The sequence below is a fragment of the Cottoperca gobio genome, chromosome 9, assembly GCF_900634415.1.
Source record: "Cottoperca gobio chromosome 9, fCotGob3.1, whole genome shotgun sequence".
Taxonomy (NCBI): domain Eukaryota; kingdom Metazoa; phylum Chordata; class Actinopteri; order Perciformes; family Bovichtidae; genus Cottoperca; species Cottoperca gobio.
In genome coordinates this window covers 26,792,663-26,811,022 of record NC_041363.1, presented here as the reverse complement: position 1 = coordinate 26,811,022, position 18,360 = coordinate 26,792,663, and the positions used below count along the sequence as shown (strand labels likewise).

Below are 18,360 nucleotides of genomic sequence, written 5' to 3'. Positions count from 1 at the left end.
ATCAACCAAAACAAAGTTTATAATTTGAAAGGAAAGCAATTTAGTCTTCAGAACATCCCAAAGAATAGGAAAGCAGTTCTTGGTAACTACAAATTCATCTGTGCCAAATAATGCACCCTAAAAATAAAACTTTCTTACATTGAGAGGATCTTTGTCTCAGAGACCATGAAACTGAACACATAAAGAGCATCAGACAACACATGGGTTTAAATCAGCAGGTGTGCTGGTTTATTAAGCAGAGTAAAAGAGTACTGACAAGTTTAACTTACTTCCTTTCCAGATGCTCAAAACAAGTGAAAGCACATAATAAAAAAAAAATTAAACAAAGGAGGAAAAGATTGAAAACTCAAATGGATAAGGTTTGATAATGAGTGATAAACATGTAATCATATAGGGCTGACTTTATTGGGTTGAAAATATCAAAGTCGGATTTAGTTAGACTAAGTCTATAGTTCAAAAGGTTCTGGTACGGGCAGGTGTCCAAAGTCGTGAATATCATCTAGTCTAGCACTCATTGGGGGAAGATCGGTCTAATATTATCATGTCATAACTTATCGACCAATTAAATTCTCTTATTGTGTTTTAACATCACATTCAATGCTCAGTCGCCTCATACGACATTGTCATAGCGATAATAAACTGCCATCCTCAGTTTATCGCTTCTGTTTCTCCTGTTGGCAACAGATTAATAAAATGTTTATAAAAGGGGAAAAACAACCTGTTGATATGCAGAAAGTCACTGTAAATTGTAGACACATTTCTTGGCCTTTTTCACTGGTATCCCAGTCCACGTCGACTGAAGTGGCAAAAGAGAGGGACGGTGATAGACAGACAAATAAACTGTAAACAAAGAAGACAAGGAAAATATAGTTTAACTACTGTGAAACAATGATTTTCACTAACAAAACATATACAAGCTAATAAAACAAACTAAGAAAGAATATACAGTACAATGTTCTGGTTTTTAATATACTAATGCTTGCTGTGATTTACAGAAGGGTTAGGGTTAGGGTTAGGGTCACTGTGTGTCACTGCGAATGAGACACCTTAAAGCTGCTCTTATCAATATTTTTATATTGACAAAAGGTTCAATTATTATGTGTAATGTTAAAGGTGTGGCTCATAGTGACAAACCCACAGAGATCATCACTCGACACTTGGCAGTTCCCCTCAGCTATACAGAGCATTTTAGCATCTTTCAGCTCACTCTTTTGGTTTTACACACCACAAATGTAAACTGTTTTGGTTCACTCTCACTGCTTTTATCAACAACAACAAAAAGCTCTGATAAAGCCACAGCACACTGTCTGCCTAGCACTAAACAACAGACAGACACAGTTAGAGACTAGCTGGTGAACATAGAGGAGAATTTAGCAGCTAAAGAGACATGACTCTAAATTAATGCTAATGTTTTAACTGTTTGCTAACATGTGTGCCAAAACAACAGTGATGGATGGTCTTTAGCTAGCCTGCTTGAAATAAATAGTTCTCATACACAAAGGGTATTAAGCAGTTTCTAGCCCTTGATGTACGGAGCTTACTGCTTCCAATATGGCAGCCATTGTTCCTACTGAGCCACGGGTTGAATTATCTGTGTAATCTGTGTAGTGAGGAACATAAGAAGAATGAATGTACTGTACCTGTATGATAAACATTGTGACAACGCCAGCGCCTGTGCTAAGATAGTTTCTGGCAAACCAGTTCCTCAGTTTCACGAGGCAACCCTGAAAGACAAAATATGTTTGGTTATCTTTTATTTATACAGAGATAACTGGCTTAGTGTTAACAGTGACACATTACTTACAGTTACACCAAGAAATAAAACGATAAGGACAGACAGAGTCATAGAGAGAACAGAATAATACTCAATGAACAGGATGAAGGCTCAATCAAATAAGTTACGGACAGGTTTGATGGACTTCAGAGTTTTGTGTCTATCTGGAAAACCTTTAGAGAAGCAGGTGCTTATACACTGAAAATACAGTTTATGTGATATACAGTGATATACAGTATAAGTGATATACAGTGATATACAGTATATGTGATATACAGTATGTGATATACAGTATATGTGATATACAGTGATATACAGTATATGTGATATACAGTGATATACAGTATGTGATATACAGTATGTGATATACAGTATGTGATATACAGTATGTGATATACAGTGATATAAAGTATAAGTGATATACAGTGATACAATATATGTGATATACAATATATGTGATATACAGTATGTGATATACAGTATGTGATATACTGTGATATACAGTATAAGTGATATACAGTATATGTGATATACAGTGATATACAGTATGTGATATACAGTATATGTGATATAGAGTGATATACAGTATATGTGATATACAGTGATATAAAGTATAAGTGATATACAGTGATACAATATATGTGATATACAGTATGTGATATACTGTGATATACAGTATAAGTGATATACAGAATATGTGATATACAGTATATGCGATATACAGTATATGTGATATACAGTATGTGATATACTGTGATATACAGTATAAGTGATATACAGTATGTGATATACAGTATGTGATATACAGTATATGTGATATACATTGATATACAGTATATGTGATATACAGTATATGTGATATACAGTATAAGTGATATACAGTATATGTGATATACAGTGATATACAGTATATGTGATATACAGTGATATACAGTATAAGTGATATACAGTATAAGTGATATACAGTATGTGATATACAGTATATGTGATATACAGTATGTGATATACAGTATGTGATATACAGTATATGTGATATACAGTATATGGGATATACAGTATATGGGATATACAGTGATATACAGTATATGTGATATACAGTGATATACAGTATAAGTGATATACAGTATATGTGATATACAGTATATGTGACATACAGTATGTGATATACTGTGATATACAGTATAAGTGATATACAGTATATGTGATATACATTGATATACAGTATGTGATATACAGTATATGTGATATACAATATGTGATATACAGAATATGTGATATACAGTATAAGTGATATACAGTATAAGTGATATACAGTGATATACAGTATATGTGATATACAGTGATATACAGTATAAGTGATATACAGTATAAGTGATATACAGTATGTGATATACAGTGATATACAGTATATGTGATATACAGTATATGTGATATACAGTGATATACAGTATAAGTGATATACAGTGATATACAGTATGTGATACAGTAAATGTGATATACAGTAAATGTGATATACAGTATATGGGATATACAGTGATATACAGTATAAGTGATATATAGAATATATGATATACAGTGATATACAGTATAAGTGATATACAGTATATGTGATATACAGTGATATACAGTATATGTGATATACAGTATATGCGATATACAGTATATGTGATATACAGTATGTGATATACAGTATATGTGATATACAGTATAAGTGATATACAGTATAAGTGATATACAGTATAAGTGATATACAGTATATGCGATATACAGTATGTGATATACAGTATGTGATATACAGTATGTGATATACAGTATAAGATAAGTGATATACAGTATATGTGATATACAGTATATGTGATATACAGTATGTGATATACAGTGATATACAGTATAAGTGATATACAGTATAAGTGATATACAGTATATGCGATATACAGTATGTGATATACAGTGATATACAGTATATGTGAAATACAGTATGTGATATACAGTGATATACAGTATATGTGATATACAGTATGTGATATACAGTATATGTGATATACAGTATATGTGATATACAGTATATGTGATATACAGTGATATACAGTATGTGATACAGTATGTGATATACAGTATATGTGATATACAGTATATGGGATATACAGTGATATACAGTATATGTGATATACAGTGATATACAGTATAAGTGATATACAGTATATGTGATATACAGGATGTGATATACTGTGATATACAGTATAAGTGATATACAGTATATGTGATATACAGTATATGTGAAATACAGTATGTGATATACTGTGATATACAGTATGTGATGTACAGTATGTGATATACTGTGATATACAGTATAAGTGATATACAGTATGTGATATACAGTATATGTAATATACAGTATGTGATATACAGAATATGTGATATACAGTGATATACAGTATAAGTGATATACAGTATGTGATATACAGTGATATACAGTATAAGTGATATACAGTGATATACATTATGTGATATACAGTAAATGTGATATACAGTATATGGGATATACAGTGATATACAGTATATGTGATATACAGTGATATACAGTATAAGTGATATACAGTATATGTGATATACAGTATATGTGATATACAGTATAAGTGATATACAGAATATATGATATACAGTGATATACAGTATATGTGATATACAGTGATATACAGTATATGTGATATACAGTGATATACAGTATATGTGATATACAGTATATGCGATATACAGTATATGCGATATACAGTATATGCAATATACAGTATGTGATATACAGTGATATACAGTATAAGTGATATACAGTATAAGATATATACAGTATAAGCGATATACAGTATGTGATATACAGTGATATACAGTATAAGTGATATACAGTATAAGTGATATACAGTATATGTGATATACAGTATATGTGATATACAGTATATGTGAAATACAGTATATGCGATATACAGTATATGTGATATACAGTGATATACAGTATAAGTGATATACAGAATATATGATATACAGTGATATACAGTGATATACAGTATAAGTGATATACAGTATATGCGATATACAGTATATGTGATATACAGTATGTGATATACAGTGATATACAGTATATGTGATATACAGTATAAGTGATATACAGTATATGTGATATACAGAATATATGATATACAGTGATATACAGTATATGTGATATACAGTGATATACAGTATATGTGATATACAGTATGTGATATACAGTGATATACAAGATAAGTGATATACAGTATATGTGATATACAGTATATGCGATATACAGTATGTGATATACAGTATGTGATATACAAGATAAGTGATATACAGTATATGTGATATACAGTATATGCGATATACAGTATGTGATATACAGTATGTGATATACAGTATAAGTGATATACAGTATAAGATATATACAGTATATGCGATATACAGTATATGTGATATACAGTATGTGATATACAGTATGTGATATACAGTGATATACAGTATAAGTGATATACAGTATAAGTGATATACAGTATATGCGATATACAGTATATGCGATATACAGTATGTGATATACAGTATAAGTGATATACAGAATATATGATATACAGTGATATACAGTATAAGTGATATACAGTATATGTGATATACAGTATATGTGATATACAGTATATAATATACAGTATATGATATACAGTATGTGATATACAGTGATATACAGTATAAGTGATATACAGAATATATGATATACAGTGATATACAGTATAAGTGATATACAGTATATGTGATATACAGTGATATACAGTATATGTGATATACAGTATATGCGATATACAGTAAATGCGATATACAGTATGTGATATACAGTGATATACAGTATAAGTGATATACAGTATAAGTGATATACAGTATAAGATAAGTGATATACAGTATATGTGATATACAGTATGTGATATACAGTATGTGATATACAGTATATGTGAAATACAGTATGTGATATACAGTGATATACAGTATATGTGATATACAGTATGTGATATACAGTATATGTGATATACAGTATGTGATATACAGTATGTGATATACAGTATGTGATATACAGTATATGTGATATACAGTATATGGGATATACAGTGATATACAGTATATGTGATATACAGTGATATACAGTATAAGTGATATACAGTATATGTGATATACAGTGATATACAGTATAAGTGATATACAGTATATGTGATATACAGTATATGTGAAATACAGTATGTGATATACTGTGATATACAGTATATGTGATGTACAGTATGTGATATACTGTGATATACAGTATAAGTTATATACAGTATGTGATATACAGTATATGTAATATACAGTATGTGATATACAGAATATGTGATATACAGTGATATACAGTATAAGTTATATACAGTATAAGTGATATACAGTGATATACAGTATGTGATATACAGTAAATGTGATATACAGTATATGCGATATACAGTATATGTGATATACAGTATATGCGATTTACAGTATATGCAATATACAGTATGTGATATACAGTGATATACAAGATAAGTGATATACAGTACATGTGATATACAGTATATGCGATATACAGTATGTGATATACAGTATAAGTGATATACAGTATAAGATATATACAGTATATGCGATATACAGTATATGTGATATACAGTATGTGATATACAGTATGTGATATACAGTATAAGTGATATACAGTATAAGTGATATACAGTATATGTGATATACAGTATATGCGATATACAGTATATGCGATATACAGTATGTGATATACAGTATAAGTGATATACAGAATATATGATATACAGTGATATACAGTATAAGTGATATACAGTATATGTGATATACAGTATATGTGATATACAGTATATAATATACAGTATATGATATACAGTATATGTGATATACAGTATGTGATATACAGTGATATACAGTATAAGTGATATACAGAATATATGATATACAGTGATATACAGTATAAGTGATATACAATATATGTGATATACAGTGATATACAGTATATGTGATATACAGTATATGCGATATACAGTAAATGCGATATACAGTATGTGATATACAGTGATATACAGTATAAGTGATATACAGTATAAGTGATATACAGTATAAGATAAGTGATATACAGTATATGTGATATACAGTATATGTGATATACAGTATATGTGAAATACAGTATGTGATATACAGTGATATACAGTATATGTGATATACAGTATATGTGATATACAGTATGTGATATACAGTGATATACAGTATGTGATATACAGTATGTGATATACAGTATATGTGATATACAGTATATGTGATATACAGTGATATACAGTATAAGTGATATACAGTATATGTGATATACAGTGATATACAGTATAAGTGATATACAGTATATGTGATATACAGGATGTGATATACTGTGATATACAGTACAAGTGATATACAGTATATGTGATATACAGTGATATACAGTATATGTGATATACAGTATATGCGATATACAGTATATGCGATATACAGTATGTGATATACAGTGATATACAGTATAAGTGATATACAGTATAAGATATATACAGTATAAGCGATATACAGTATGTGATATACAGTGATATACAGTATAAGTGATATACAGTATAAGTGATATACAGTATATGTGATATACAGTATATGTGAAATACAGTATATGCGATATACAGTATATGTGATATACAGTATATGTGATATACAGTGATATACAGTATAAGTGATATACAGAATATATGATATACAGTGATATACAGTATAAGTGATATACAGTATATGTGATATACAGTGATATACAGTATAAGTGATATACAGTATATGCGATATACAGTATATGTGATATACAGTATGTGATATACAGTGATATACAGTATATGTGATATACAGTATAAGTGATATACAGTATATGTGATATACAGAATATATGATATACAGTGATATACAGTATATGTGATATACAGTATGTGATATACAGTGATATACAAGATAAGTGATATACAGTATATGTGATATACAGTATATGCGATATACAGTATGTGATATACAGTATGTGATATACAGTATAAGTGATATACAGTATAAGATATATACAGTATATGCGATATACAGTATATGTGATATACAGTATGTGATATACAGTGATATACAGTATAAGTGATATACAGTATAAGTGATATACAGTATATGCGATATACAGTATATGCGATATACAGTATGTGATATACAGTATAAGTGATATACAGAATATATGATATACAGTGATATACAGTATAAGTGATATACAGTATATGTGATATACAGTATATGTGATATACAGTATATGATATACAGTATATGTGATATACAGTATGTGATATACAGTGATATACAGTATAAGTGATATACAGAATATATGATATACAGTGATATACAGTATAAGTGATATACAGTATATGTGATATACAGTGATATACAGTATATGTGATATACAGTATATGCGATATACAGTAAATGCGATATACAGTATGTGATATACAGTATAAGTGATATACAGTATAAGTGATATACAGTATAAGTGATATACAGTATAAGATAAGTGATATACAGTATATGTGATATACAGTATGTGATATACAGTATGTGATATACAGTATATGTGAAATACAGTATGTGATATACAGTATATGTGATATACAGTATGTGATATACAGTATATGTGATATACAGTATGTGATATACAGTATGTGATATACAGTATGTGATATACAGTATATGTGATATACAGTATATGGGATATACAGTGATATACAGTATAAGTGATATACAGTATATGTGATATACAGTGATATACAGTATAAGTGATATACAGTATATGTGATATACAGTGATATACAGTATAAGTGATATACAGTATATGTGATATACAGTATATGTGAAATACAGTATGTGATATACTGTGATATACAGTATATGTGATGTACAGTATGTGATATACTGTGATATACAGTATAAGTTATATACAGTATGTGATATACAGTATATGTAATATACAGTATGTGATATACAGTGATATACAGTATAAGTTATATACAGTATAAGTGATATACAGTGATATACAGTAAATGTGATATACAGTAAATGTGATATACAGTATATGCGATATACAGTATATGTGATATACAGTATATGCGATTTACAGTATATGCAATATACAGTATGTGATATACAGTGATATACAAGATAAGTGATATACAGTACATGTGATATACAGTATATGCGATATACAGTATGTGATATACAGTATGTGATATACAGTATAAGATATATACAGTATATGCGATATACAGTATATGTGATATACAGTATGTGATATACAGTATGTGATATACAGTGATATACAGTATAAGTGATATACAGTATAAGTGATATACAGTATAAGTGATATACAGTATATGTGATATACAGTATATGCGATATACAGTATGTGATATACAGTATAAGTGATATACAGAATATATGATATACAGTGATATACAGTATAAGTGATATACAGTATATGTGATATACAGTATATGTGATATACAGTATATAATATACAGTATATGATATACAGTATATGTGATATACAGTATGTGATATACAGTGATATACAGTATAAGTGATATACAGAATATATGATATACAGTGATATACAGTATAAGTGATATACTGTATATGCGATATACAGTAAATGCGATATACAGTATGTGATATACAGTGATATACAGTATAAGTGATATACAGTATAAGTGATATACAGTATAAGATAAGTGATATACAGTATATGTGATATACAGTATGTGATATACAGTATGTGATATACAGTATATGTGAAATACAGTATGTGATATACAGTGATATACAGTATATGTGATATACAGTATGTGATATACAGTATATGTGATATACAGTATATGTGATATACAGTATGTGATATACAGTGATATACAGTATGTGATATACAGTATGTGATATACAGTATATGTGATATACAGTATATGGGATATACAGTGATATACAGTATATGTGATATACAGTGATATACAGTATAAGTGATATACAGTATATGTGATATACAGTGATATACAGTATAAGTGATATACAGTATATGTGATATACAGGATGTGATATACAGTATATGTGAAATACAGTATGTGATATACTGTGATATACAGTATATGTGATGTACAGTATGTGATATACTGTGATATACAGTATAAGTTATATACAGTATGTGATATACAGTATATGTAATATACAGTATGTGATATACAGAATATGTGATATACAGTGATATACAGTATAAGTTATATACAGTATATGTGATATACAGTGATATACAGTATAAGTGATATACAGTATAAGATATATACAGTATATGCGATATACAGTATATGCGATATACAGTATGTGATATACAGTGATATACAGTATAAGTGATATACAGTATAAGATATATACAGTATATGCGATATACAGTATATGCGATATACAGTATGTGATATACAGTATGTGATATACAGTATGTGATATACAGTATAAGTGATATACAGTATATGTGATATACAGTATATGCGATATACAGTATGTGATATACAGTATATGTGAAATACAGTATATGCGATATACAGTATATGTGATATACAGTATAAGTGATATACAGTATAAGTGATATACAGTATATGTGATATACAGTATATGCGATATACAGTATGTGATATACAGTATATGTGAAATACAGTATATGCGATATACAGTATATGTGATATACAGTATATGTGATATACAGTGATATACAGTATATGTGATATACAGTATATGTGATATACAGTGATATACAGTATAAGTGATATACAGTATGTGATATACAGTGATATACAGTATATGTGATATACAGTATGTGATATACAGTGATATACAGTATATGTGATACAGTATAAGTGATATACAGTATGTGATATACAGAATATATGATATACAGTGATATACAGTATATGTGATATACAGTGATATACAGTATAAGTGATATACAGTATATGTGATATACAGTGATATACAGTATATGTGATATACAGTATATGCGATTTACAGTATATGCAATATACAGTATGTGATATACAGTGATATACAAGATAAGTGATATACAGTATGTGATATACAGTATATGTGATATACAGTATGTGATATACAGTATGTGATATACAGTATAAGTGATATACAGTATAAGATATATACAGTATATGCGATATACAGTATGTGATATACAGTATGTGATATACAGTGATATACAGTGATATACAGTATAAGTGATATACAGTATATGTGATATACAGTATATGCGATATACAGTATGTGATATACAGTATAAGTGATATACAGAATATGTGATATACAGTATAAGTGATATACAGTATATGTGATATACAGTATATGTGATATACAGTATATGATATACAGTATATGATATACAGTATATGTGATATACAGTATGTGATATACAGTATAAGTGATATACAGTATATGTGATATACAGTATATGTGATATACAGTGATAAACAGTATAAGTGATATACAGAATATGATATGCAGTGATATACAGTATAAGTGATATACAGTATATGTGATATACAGTGATATACAGTATATGTGATATACAGTATATGCGATATACAGTATATGCGATATACAGTATGTGATATACAGTGATATACAGTATAAGATAAGTGATATACAGTATATGTGATATACAGTATATGCGATATACAGTATGTGATATACAGTATGTGATATACAGTGATATACAGTATAAGTGATATACAGTATAAGTGATATACAGTATAAGTGATATACAGTATAAGATAAGTGATATACAGTATATGTGATATACAGTATGTGATATACAGTATGTGATATACAGTGATATACAGTATAAGTGATACACAGTATAAGTGATATACAGTATATGCGATATACAGTATATGCGATATACAGTGATATACAGTATATGTGAAATACAGTATATGCGATATACAGTATACGTGATATACAGTATAAGTGATATACAGTATAAGTGATATACAGTATATGCGATATACAGTATATGTGATATACAGTATAAGCGATATACAGTATATGTGATATACAGTATATGTGATATACAGTATGTGATGTACAGTGATATACAGTATATGTGATATACAGTATATGTGATATACAGTATATGTGATATACAGTATGTGATATACAGTATATGTAATATACAGTGTTAAGACAGTTTATGTGATATACATTGATAATTCAGGAAAAGTAACCTCTTGCCAGTTGGTGTGGATCAGGGGGTTACAGGGGTCCTTGCTACAACAGGAGATTGGGATGTCACCCTTCCAGTCGTCTGCACCATGAACTCCACAGCACCTAAACTGTACAAATAAATAGAATGAACTTGTACTTTTGTTGAGTAGGGGAAAGTGAATGACTAAAACTTAAATCAACATGAGGGTGTGTAAAATATCAGGTAATATAAACATATTTATAAAAGGTGTAGCAGTCCCTTAATCTTTGGTAGTTGTTGTCATTTCCCTTTTCCCCAATTCATTTTAGCTGAATGCCACAATTTCCCTTTTTATTGGTAGTTTATTGGAGGGTTATTCAGATCACCTGTTGTGCAGGCTATGGGGACTGGCTACCAATTAAAAGATAAGAGCAACCTTTTGCATTTCCCTTCTGCGGAATCATTGTGACGACTTTGTTTGGGGCTTAAGAGAGGTGGGGAACTGCACACCAAGATCATTCTGACCCTGCCTCCACTTAATGCACACCTCATTTCAGCAGATTCAGCTGAAAACTCTGGTCTTTAGACCCTTTTGATACTTCTTTGATTGAGGGTGATTTGAGTATTTTAACATCTTGCTTGAATCAATAGTAAACAGCATCTTTCCACTAGGTTACCTTTGTGCTTGCCTAACCTAACTGCTGCAGGCTTTATTTTGTTATTTTGTTTATTGGTTTCATGGCAACCCTCTTCATGTCCTTATCATCGAGGTATTTTTTCATTGTGAAGGCACTATAAAATGACTTATCAGTGGTTATCAGCCTCATAGATGTAGGTCAGAAGGGGCCTGCTGCAGACTAGTAGGTTTTTATCATCCATTCACACAATTGATAACTGAAAGAAGGATTACAAGAAGATGAAATGGACCATAATTACTCTAGTAATTATGACGGGAGAAAAGGAGAAAGTCAGGTGTTGTTTTAGTTTAATTGCCAAAACCTAAATAAGTTGTAGTTTTGTTTCCTAACGCCAAATTCACACGGGGGAGCGGAAAAGTGCGGCCGGGGGTCTCGTCTATTCATTTCTGTCAATTTGTGATCGACAATAATATACTACGATGTGAACCAAGACATTTATCCTCCATTATTGCTTCTTTTATGTCCGTTTCATGTGTTTCAGGCGGCAAAACATAGTTTGTAACATAGATCCACACGTCAGAGAACTGACGCAGGCCGCACTTTGCCACTTTAGCGTAAACCTAAATAAGTTTTACTTGTGTTGCCTAAACATAAATAAGCTGTAGTTTTGTTGCCTAAACATGAAGAAGCTGTAGTTTTGTTGCCTAAATATGAAGAAGCTGTAGTTTTGTTGCCTAAATATGAAGAAGCTGTAGTTTTGTTGCCTAAACATAAAGATGCTGTAGTTTTGATGCCTAAACATAAAGAAGCTGTAGTTGTGTTGCCTAAACATAAGGAAGCTGTGGTTTTGTTGCCTAAACATAAAGAAGCTGTAGTTGTGTTGCCTAAACATAAGGAAGCTGTAGTTTTGTTGCCTAAACATAAAGAAGCTGTAGTTGTGTTGCCTAAACATAAAGAAGCTGTAGTTGTGTTGCCTAAACATAAAGAAGCTGTAGTTGTGTTGCCTAAACATAAAGAAGCTGTAGTTGTGTTGCCTAAACATGAAGAAGCTGTAGTTGTGTTGCCTAAACATGAAGAAGCTGTAGTTGTGTTGCCTAAACATAAAGAAGCTGTAGTTGTGTTGCCTAAACATGAAGAAGCTGTAGTTTTGTTGCCTAAACATAAAGAAGCTGTAGTTGTGTTGCCTAAACATAAAGAAGCTGTAGTTGTGTTGCCTAAACATAAAGAAGCTGTAGTTGTGTTGCCTAAACATAAAGAAGCTGTAGTTGTGTTGCCTAAACATAAAAAAGCTGTAGTTGTGTTGCCTAAACATGAAAAATGTCACATTTTATTCCGTTTTACAAGCTAATAGGTGTGACTGGATGATAAAACCTACTCATATGTGTAGCAGGCCCTTTCTGATCCACGTCCATTTATTCAGATGATAACATGTGAAATGGGTGCTGAAATCTGGGCAATCAGTACTGCTACAAAAGAATACAGGTCTGTTCCAAAGACAAACAGCAATGGATTTGATTTGAAGTTGATAAAACAGAGTAGCAGATCATTTACCAAGTGCTGGACAGCATCAAAGTCATCTCTAAGGGTTGTGTTGCTTTCTGGGCTGGACAGTCTGTAGATCTCCAAGCTTTGCATCAGGTCTTTCTCAAAGTATGTGTCAATCTGGACAGTAGACAGGCAGGCGACATTATCTGCAAAATACTGCTGCATACTGGACATTGAAGCCAACAGCCTCTAGTTTCGTGGCAGTATGTGAAATACTAGTGGTGGTATGTGCAAACCTGGCGCTAACAAGATGAAAAGCCTGTGTTACTTGGGTTGTCCATCTAGGCTATCAGCTACAGATATCATAAACCTCAGTTTGACAGAAAATTTCAGTTTAAGAAAATCTGTCAATCAACCTGTATGAGGTAAAAAAAATTCAAAAGAGGTTACCATATCACTCAAATCAAGACCTTTTTTAATAACCTTGTATAAATGTATTGTTGTATAAAGTCTCCTACCTCTCTGCTGAAGACCAGGAATACACAGGCCATGGCCAGCTCCACCAGCATCAGGATGAACAGCAGGAAGAAAAACTGGAACCAGAGCAAATCACATTAAAACATGAGTTTTTCTGATCTGTGCTTTAGTTTGCCATGTATGTATAAATAGGCTAATGTTTTTAGAATAAAACCATCAATACCATAAAGTATACAGTAAATCCTGCCTCACACTCACACTGATGAGCATGCAGCGGTTCTCCTTCATGCCTCCTAACACTCCCAGGTAACACACACAGGTAACAATGGTACCGGTGACCACCAGAGTGTTGGCGGGGTAGATGGGCCAGAAGGAGATGATGAGGGAGGCGAACTTGGAGTGTATCATCTGGAACTCCCCGAACGCCACCACAAATGCACCGCACAGCTCCAACAGACATAGGAGAGAAACGCCCTCATTTTATTTGGGTATGACTGTACAGCATAAATTATAATATAAATTATCCACTGATCCTCGTTTCGTTGAAATCCGATTTGTTCAGTAATTTTCATGGTGACTGCCTTGTAGTTTTATGTTGTATACTGAAAACATGATTCCACTTTTTATTACTTGTCCTTACCATTTTCATATTATGTTATTTCCTATTGTATTGTCAATATTATTTATAATATTTTATTGTTAGTTTAACACATTTAAGAGCAGGCTAAAGACTTTCCTCTAAGACAAAGATAAATTATAGTTAGGGCTGACTCTAGTCATAGCCCCTAGTTATGCTTACACCGAGTTCTCTGCTCCTCTCTCTCTCTCTGTTTGCATTCATGACCCTTAAATGCATGTTACTAACTCGACATCCAGGGCATCATCCCCGGAGTTTTTGTGTCTCCCATCTTGCAGAATACATTTAATGAATCAATAGTCGTGGCTGTGCATGTTTTCGTGATCCTGCTTGACGCACAATGCAACTAATATTATTATTAGTTGTATACTTAGTTGTTTATATTGTAATTATTATTATTATGTTATATTTGTATAGTTGTTATTGTTGCTATTCCTTATATTAGTCATATTTTATAAGTTACTATTGTTGGTGATACCTGGAATCTGCTTGACATCCTCCAGGATCCATCTTTTTCATGTTCATATTATTTTTTCATATGGATTGTCTATATTATCATTTTATTATGTTGTTTATTCTGTACACACAAAACCGCTGCAAGGGTCTAAGGACAGAGGGTGTCGTATGCGGTACAGATTGTAAAGCCCCCTGACACCAATGTGTTAATTGTGATAATGGACTTTATAAATAAAATGTGATTTGATTTGTGAGTGGTATGAGCTAGGACCCTACAGACTTTAGTGGTGCATCCCGCAATGTGTTACCAGTCTGCTGTATACTGTCCCTGTTGTATGTTGATCTGTAATAAGTTCCATTGAAATATGTTATTAATTTGGTTTTTGGAAGTTGAATGTCAAATAGGGGTTCAAATTTTGTGTGTGTGTGTGTGTGTGTGTGTGTGTGTGTGTGTGTGTGTGTGTGTGTGTGTGTGTGTGTGTGTGTGTGTGTGTGTGTGTGTGTGTGTGTGTGTGTGTGTGTGTGTGTGTGTGTGTGTGTGTGTATTTGTAACTGTTGCAGCACTATATTGACTGACATTAGGTACAGGGGCTGGCAGTATACTGTGACTCAGTGTTCATATAAACTGAGAAGGCAAGAGTCAGCAAGACATCCTTAAGTGTCTTAAAAAGTCTTCAGCATCATCACATTCTCTACCACAAAAACTGTATTTGTGTCACAGTTTCAGTTCATCCCTGGTGATGGCTGCAGTGTAAACAGGACTTTAAGCACCTACCCAGCACAGGAAGTTGAGATTTATCAGCATAGTTTTCAAGCGGTTTACACAAGAGCGATTCATCCTTCCTGATAATCTTCTTTGTAAGATCTGTAAGAGTCAACAAGTAGGTGTTTATTTAAATACTAGTTAGTTACAGAATGACATATTTTAGATCAAATGGCAGTCTGACAGTTATCCTGCAAACCTGGAGCAAGAAAACAAGTGAAGCTGCTGCATGGAGGCCATGTTTACAGGACACCACTGTTTGATATGGCAACACTGAGCCACGAGTCACAATGGACACCTGTTACCTATTCAAGCTCCAGTTAATCATTATTATCTGCTTATCTCCAGATGAACCATTTGTTGCAAGTTTTCCCATAAATATCTGAGAATGTGGTTAGTAGTTTTCCTCTCTGCTGACACTTGCTATACAACCCCCACAGCAACATACATGTACTATAAAGTATCTATATACTTGCTTTATGTGTCGCAGTAGTTTTTGAATGCTGAGCAATGCCTAATTTTATAACACCAGCATAGTGAATACACCTTTATTACTGCATTCTTTGTTTTCGTATGTTGTTCTTAACAAATAAATCTTTCATACAAACATTTATAAATTCATAGTGTAATTACTGGTATTAAAAGTGATTAAATATCTGCGGGCTTACCTTAACTACACTGTCTCCAGCAGGATTCCAGTGATAGATGCAGTGAGCCGTGTTTTGGTGTTGTTCCTAACATTCCCAGTGTTAACTGACGACAGACAGGTATGAGGAGGAAGAGGAAAAAGGAGGAGAAAAGACAACTGAGGCTTGTGTCTACCAACTGGCAGTAAGAAATATCTACATAATCAACACTAAAGAGGAGGGGCGTCCACACGACAACAGTAAAGAAGAGCAGCTGAGAGAGAAGTCAGGTTTGTGAGCTTTAAAAGGCACAATGATTAGGATTTTCCTAAAAAACAATGAAGACTCATACATAAAGAATCCCTCTCAGTTATCACTTGGGTCACATTGGCACAGGGCCACCACTAAAGGGGACTGTCAGGGGCCACATACTGTAGGGGCACCGCAGTGGATAAAATGTAGAGGGGGGGGAAATATTGGGGTGGCCAACATATTCCATTTTTAAGACTCATCTCAAACACATGCATAAATACATAAATACAGTGGCACGCTGTATTTTTCTTATTGCTGTAGTATTCAAGAATTTGGTTGCATTTTTAGTGCATTTATGGGCCATCGTACGGAATGAGTTCAAACTATTTAGCAAAAAAATTAAGAATTGCGACCTTAGATATTTACTAATATTATGTTATGATTAATTTAAACCCAAGGCATTGGATGAGATATTAATAAATTGAATATTAACAAAATCATTGTCTCAAACCCATACATTTAATTTGTTTAAAAGATCTTTTTGATTTATTTTAAACAGAAGTCGAAAGATTTAGATTTAAAGTAGGTTTAATTTTTTTTATTAAAAATAAATGCACTCAAAGAAAAAAACCCACAGAGCAATGTATACATGAAAAAAATAATTATTACACATTAACATTTCAATTAGAATCTGGAAGAAAATATCTTATAATATAATTATCCCAATGGGTTTATGTGGAAGTGAGATCTGGGGCCCGCTCAGTAGATCAGAGCACAGAGAAAACAGCAAATAACGTCAGCAGATTAGAACTGGGACGTTTCCCATTACTATTAAATATGCGAAAGCAGGCAATAACATTTTGGA

General features: G+C 31.6%; 1 protein-coding gene across 1 annotated transcript; it reads right to left on the bottom strand.

The window, feature by feature from the left end:
- Positions 1 to 331: 331 nt before the first annotated feature.
- LOC115013662 (leukocyte surface antigen CD53) lies at positions 332 to 17,322 on the bottom strand. The gene is made up of 8 exons (XM_029440112.1): positions 17,286 to 17,322; positions 16,630 to 16,719; positions 15,020 to 15,208; positions 14,803 to 14,877; positions 14,351 to 14,461; positions 12,202 to 12,309; positions 1,641 to 1,724; positions 332 to 840 (listed from the first exon to the last, which is right to left on the bottom strand). The coding sequence occupies exons 2-8, from the start codon at positions 16,690 to 16,692 to the stop codon at positions 772 to 774; spliced, it is 699 nt and encodes a 232-aa protein (XP_029295972.1). The 5' UTR covers positions 16,693 to 16,719; positions 17,286 to 17,322; the 3' UTR covers positions 332 to 771.
- Positions 17,323 to 18,360: the final 1,038 nt, after the last annotated feature.

What these genes read in the sequence shown, in the direction of transcription:
- LOC115013662 (XM_029440112.1), bottom strand. Translation starts at nt 16,692, where the DNA reads ATGAATCGCTCTTGTGTAAACCGCTTGAAAACTATGCTGATAAATCTC. An exon ending in TTGATGCTGTCCAGCACTTG is followed by an intron (nt 12,310 to 14,350) that starts GTAAATGATCTG and finishes TTATTTGTACAG; the next exon opens with TTTAGGTGCTGTGGAGTTCA. An exon ending in TCCACACCAACTGGCAAGAG is followed by an intron (nt 1,725 to 12,201) that starts GTTACTTTTCCT and finishes TTTGTCTTTCAG; the next exon opens with GGTTGCCTCGTGAAACTGAG.